We start from the raw sequence: 5,863 nt of genomic DNA, 5'->3' as shown, positions 1-5,863 counted from the left end.
TTCTGCCTGGAAGCTTGTGTTATGATGAGGTAAACGGTGGTATATGTCTGTTTCTGGGTCTTCAATGTAGAACCCCAGGCCCACTTTGTCCCATAATTTAGAGCCATCCATGTAGCAACGGATTCCTACTGGTATTTGCTCCAATGTTCCGCTTGACCAAAACATTATATCGGGGATTAGCGTTTCAAAGCAAGTAAGCAAGCAAGTCCGATGAATGTGTATAACCTTCTAATGTGTCCAGTATACATTGATGACGAGTCCTATAACCGTTTTGGCCAGTTCGCCTAAATTAAAGAGCCCTTCGGCTGTAAGCGAAGGGCTCTGAAATATTTAGCAACGTTTCCAGAGCCTTGGTTGAGGTAATACACATGGCACAACTTATAACCAAGCAGCATGTCCAAAGCAGATTAATGAAGCATAAGCTGGAATTGGTCTAATTACACTTGAGACCAATTCCATAGCAGGACTAAGACCCCATTTCATGCCTATGGTTCATAGCAGGACTAAGACCCCATTTCATGCCTATGCTTCTCCTACATATCGCCCAGCACCGATGTGCCTTATTGATTCTATCCTCTATGTGGTGTCTCTATTTTAATTTCCGAGCAAGTATTACACCTAAGTACTTAACTTTGTCGGTCACCGGTATCTTCTTGCCCAGGAAGCAAGGTTCAGTATATGTAGAAATTTTTGGGTATTAAACTTACAACTTTAAGCATATGAGTCCTAAATAAATTATTTAACTGTGTACAGTAGGGAAGTCCAATATAAATTCAAAAAAAACTGAAAACTGTAGTTTTCAAGAAAATATCGTATGGGTGACACGATCATATTCAATATTTTACCGAGCTTCAAATAAACTTTGTGATGTTTTATAATGGTTCCCAACATATTTGTAGTATATCGATGACAGTTCGTGTTAAACCGATTACCAAAAAGTCCCATTTTAGTTATTTTTGAAAATTATAAAGTATTTCTTAAACGAAATATACAATATCTGGTATCATTTGAATGGTTTTTTTGAATCCAAGTCTAACGGTGTACATACATTTTATTTTAAAAAGTTAAAAACATAAAAATTTTAAGTATTATGAAATATGACAATTATTAGCAGACGGTTATTTATGATTAATACATCATTGGGCGCGGCTTTAAACCCCCTTTCAAACGATACCCCATATTAGTTATTTTGTTAAAAAAAAAAACAAAAAAAATTAAAAAAATAATTCTATAATACCTTCATTTAATTGGGTTTAGCTTACTGTCATCACTAGACTCTTAAATATATACCTATAAGTAAATACATATATAAATATCTGAAATGTATACATATAATTAATTAAAAAATAAATTTAAATTTCTTCACATAAACAATAGCCGTGTTCCTTTACCTTTCTTTGCCAGAACTTGTCCGTTTAGGCAGAAAATTTGTCCAAATAAATTATTTGTTTAAAAAGTATATTGGAAACAAAAAAAATTTGAAAATTTTTATTTATTAACTACATTTATATATACTTATATTTCAACACTCATACAATTGTAATATTTTTGGATTTTATCATTTCACTGTACTGCTGAGCACCATTTCCATTTGCTTCTTGATAATATGGTAAGGTTTTCATTCGCTTTAACCATGCTGTTAATTTTGGATATTTTGATGTATCGATGCCCAATATGGGCTCCAAGGAAGTCACTATCGATACAATACTAAAATCAGCGATTGTTAAATGATTTCCTGCAATAAATGGTAAGTCTTTGAGAAAAATTTCCAAAAAATTATAGGTTTCTACAATTGCATCAATTTTCTCTTGAGGCACTTGATTATCATTTCTTAGCCACAGCGGCAAAGAAATGTTGCGCAACGCATAGTAGGCAACACCACCCTCAAAATGTAAACGTTGATCGACCAAAGCACGCTTGAGTAAATCCTTTGGATAAAGTGAATCATCTTTAGCATATTTGCTAACCAAGTAGGCGATAATGGCATGGGAATCACTAATATAATGACCATCATCCTCTAGTGTGGGTACAGTGTGTTGGGGATTCTTTTGGAGATATTCGGAAGCCATATGGTCACCGGACATTAAATTAATATGAACATATTTAAATGGTAATTGCAGAGCTTTTAATGTTAAAAGACACGCACGTACTGGAGGACTTGGTTCAAAGCCGTACAATGTCAGTTTAGTCATTTTTCTCCTGATGAAACGTTGATTGATGATAGCGCGTCTAGTGTAACTGAATTAAATTAAGAATTTTTAGCTTTTTATATTGTTTATAATTATGAACTTTTTGTAATTTCTCTTTATCTCATTAATGATGACATGCATTTTTAAAAAAATTCTCATGCTAGTGAGTCTGTTTTTGTAAAAATTTTATTTGTATGAGAAACACAAGTTGAGAAATTAACATCGAAAGCTTTTACTTTTTATTTGTATGAGAAACACAAGTTGAGAAATTAACATCGAAAGCTTTTACTTTATCTTTGAAAAACTGCAATGTTAGAACGCTTGACATGCTACAGTATATAATACTATATTCAGTGAAATGGGGCTTGTTTCAGTTCATCTGTCAAACAATTTTACTGCATGCTTAAATTTCACATATACCCCTAACTGATCCTCTTATCCAATTCTTAAACCAGTGTTATGTTAACCGGGTGCTCCATAACTGGATCAACTACATGCTAAAGAACAGATCAGCTGCGAGATGTACGTAATAATTATCAGTAAAACGGTATTTCGCAATACTCCACAGGGTAGCATTTTGTCCTCTTTACGCTGGATCACTAAGATAAAAAGCCTTCTAAGAAACACTAACCTAAATAGAACTAAGACCTGTGTGCTATAAAGACGATTTAGTAATACTAATAAGGGTCCCTGAAGACTGAAAGTAAAAAGGGAAGTACCACATAGAGGATATGATCAACAAGGCATGTCGCAAGCTATATAGGACAACCATAAACATTAAATGGGGACTTAGTCCAGTAATTCGACCAATTCTAATTTATGCTTCTATAATCTGTTGGACTTCTTTGAACAAAAAATGTAATATCAAACTACTACTGGAAGTTCACCGTACATGCCATGCTCACTGCGCTAACAAAGGCTCTAGAAATGTTTGTAGATATTCCACCCAATGAAATATACGTATATGATATGAGGCAATACTAGAGTTTGGGAATTCCCGTCCTTTTCAGTTTCCTGTGAAACGGAAATGACCCTAACGAGAGCACAACCAGAAGCCTCCTCAAAATATGCAAATCTGTTGATATGATGGCATGGTCCCGGTGGTGGCTAAGTGCATTTCTTCAGATTCGATTTTGTATACATCCTCTATCAACTAAACTTAAACTGAATCCTGTATTTGTACGACCATACCTTTCATATAAGGTCCACTATCTAAAATCAATTAAACAAACACAATTCACAAACAAACATTGATATCGGTTTAAAATATAACACGAATATTATTTATTTGATTTAATTAATTGTTAATTATAAATTATATTCTAACCTAATTTACCAAACAGGGTAACGATGACCATATGCCCTTTGTATTTTAGCAGACCAGATTCTCTGGTGAGAATCGAACCCACAACCCTAGACTCACAGACTAGCACACTACCACCTATATATATATAATAATGTCTCCAGTCTCACAATACGTTAGTTTAGATTCATCTGTAAACCATACTTGATTACAATGGAAACTTTGTATTTTGCCAGTATGAAAATCTTGTTGTCTCAAATATATTGTCGGTGTTATAGCTGAAAACGTATGTGTGTAATAAAGTCCTTGAAAAAGTGAATACCTTCATTTTGATTCATTCATAATAATAACTGTCCGATAAATGTGAAATTGTTACAGTTATTACTTTTCAAACACATTTAGTAACAATGCGGACAGAGCTTGTGTTAATCGTGGACCCAATTCTACAGATAACTTTTGTGGAGCAATAAACATTTGTGAAAACTGTTTAATTAAACCATTTATAAAGTATTTTAACACTTAATTATATTTAAGTTTAATAACAAATTAATATTTAAATATTACCGACTTAATCTACAATTGTGAAGTTCTTAGATTTAATAATATCAATCAATATTTTGGCACCAACAGCATTTGCTTCATGATAATAAGGAAGAGCTTCCAAACGCTTAATCCAGGCAGTCAATTTTGGATATTTAACACTGTCAATTTCAACAAATGCCACCAAAGAACTAACTGTCGAAATGTTACTGAAATCGGCCACAGTTAAATGATCGCCGGCCAAATATGGTGAATCCTTAAGGAAAACTTCCAAAAATCCGTAGGTGTCAACAATGGCATCAATTTTTTCTCTTGGAATTCTAGTTACATTCTTCATGATCAAGGGAGTTGTAATGTTACGCAAACTGCCTTGGAATACTACACCGCTTTCAAAGTGCAAACGTTGATCGACGACTGCACGCTTAAGCAAATCCTTGGGATAGAGAGAATCATCTTTGCCATATTTGCTCACCAAGTAGGTGATGATGGCATGGGAATCCCAGATAAAATGTCCATCATCTTCCAAAAGAGGTACTGTGTGTTGGGGATTCTTTTTTAGGTAATCTTCAGACAAGTGTTCTTTTTCCAACAAATTAATGAATTTGTATTCGTATGGTAAATCCAATGCCTTCAAAGTTAAAACACAGGCACGGAAAGGTGGACTAAGATCTAAACCATATAAAGTTAATTTGGGCATTTTGTTTTAATGTTACGAATCTAACGACTGTGTCTGTTGCCGGATCTCAAGAAACTAATCTTCCCATTCTGAAATTGTTTATTTAAGTTTGTTTGCGAGCTTTTCGATGAGATTTTGTATTAACTACTACCAAACAAACACACGCTCGATAAGAACAGACAGACAACAACATATTTACTTAAAGCTTTCCGATTCTTAACTAATCAAACTATACTTTTCGTATCTCAAACTTAAATAATTAAATATACGCGTGTGTATTCGTTCGTTTTGTTTTCAAATAATTAATATTTATTAAAATACATGTGTACTCGCATAGATTTTTAAATGACAAAATCTAAACGTTGTATGCATATGTATGTATATACATACATATACATAAATACCTATACATTTTGAATTATTTAGTATTTAGTGACACCATCTTTCAGATGATGACCAGCAATTTTATTAATTATATATGTACACTGAGTTGGAAAAGAATGTGTAATATATAGTTTTAACTTTTTGAAAATTGTATTGAAGACTTCTGTGGAATTTTTTGTTGTTTAATTGTTAACTATTTTGAATCTTCTATAATATGAAATTTGGAAACGTGAAATTTAACACTGATCGTTCTTATTGAAACTATATCAAAGCAAATATTCTATTATCAAATGGTACCTTTCGAATTTGTATAATAGTGAACAGAAAATTAGGAATACAAGGTCCTAAAAATCTGTCTGGTAATCTTTAAGATGCAACTTATTGGTACAGTGGGACCTCGATTTTTCGTGATGGTCGGGACCGGAAGCATTCCGTATAATCGATTTTTCCGGTTAATTGAGTGCCAACTTTGGCTAGTTTTTTAATAGATATTTTTATTAATTAATAAATGAATATGTTGAAGTTTTTATATTGAAAATTAAAATGAACTTATTTTTAATAATAACAACATCATTATAGCACAAAAGAGAAGTTGACAGCTGAAAATAAAGAAAAAGAGCTTCCCGTATCCTTATCCACAGTAGAAACAAAGCCATACTTCACTCAAAGGAACCCTAAATCAGAATCCTACGAAAAAGGTTAACAACGCCAAGCCAGATATTCCAAAGACGAACGCGTCGGCGAAGTCAACCTCAAAAATTATAATGAAGA

General features: G+C 33.0%; 2 protein-coding genes across 2 annotated transcripts; both read right to left on the bottom strand.

The window, feature by feature from the left end:
• Positions 1-1,457: 1,457 nt before the first annotated feature.
• Positions 1,458-2,227, bottom strand: LOC111675398 (glutathione S-transferase 1-like). The gene has a single exon (XM_023436164.2). It carries the CDS (start codon positions 2,190-2,192, stop codon positions 1,530-1,532), a length of 663 nt encoding a protein of 220 aa, XP_023291932.2. The 5' UTR covers positions 2,193-2,227; the 3' UTR covers positions 1,458-1,529.
• A 1,218-nt stretch (positions 2,228-3,445) lies between these two features.
• LOC111675388 (glutathione S-transferase 1-like) lies at positions 3,446-4,798 on the bottom strand. The gene has a single exon (XM_023436153.2). The coding sequence runs from the start codon at positions 4,727-4,729 to the stop codon at positions 4,061-4,063; it is 669 nt and encodes a 222-aa protein (XP_023291921.1). The 5' UTR covers positions 4,730-4,798; the 3' UTR covers positions 3,446-4,060.
• Positions 4,799-5,863: the final 1,065 nt, after the last annotated feature.

The sequence above is a fragment of the Lucilia cuprina genome, chromosome 6 (assembly GCF_022045245.1).
Source record: "Lucilia cuprina isolate Lc7/37 chromosome 6, ASM2204524v1, whole genome shotgun sequence".
NCBI lineage: Eukaryota > Metazoa > Arthropoda > Insecta > Diptera > Calliphoridae > Lucilia > Lucilia cuprina.
The sequence above is the reverse complement of the archived record's forward strand: the minus strand, read 5'-3'. Positions and strand labels throughout refer to the sequence as shown.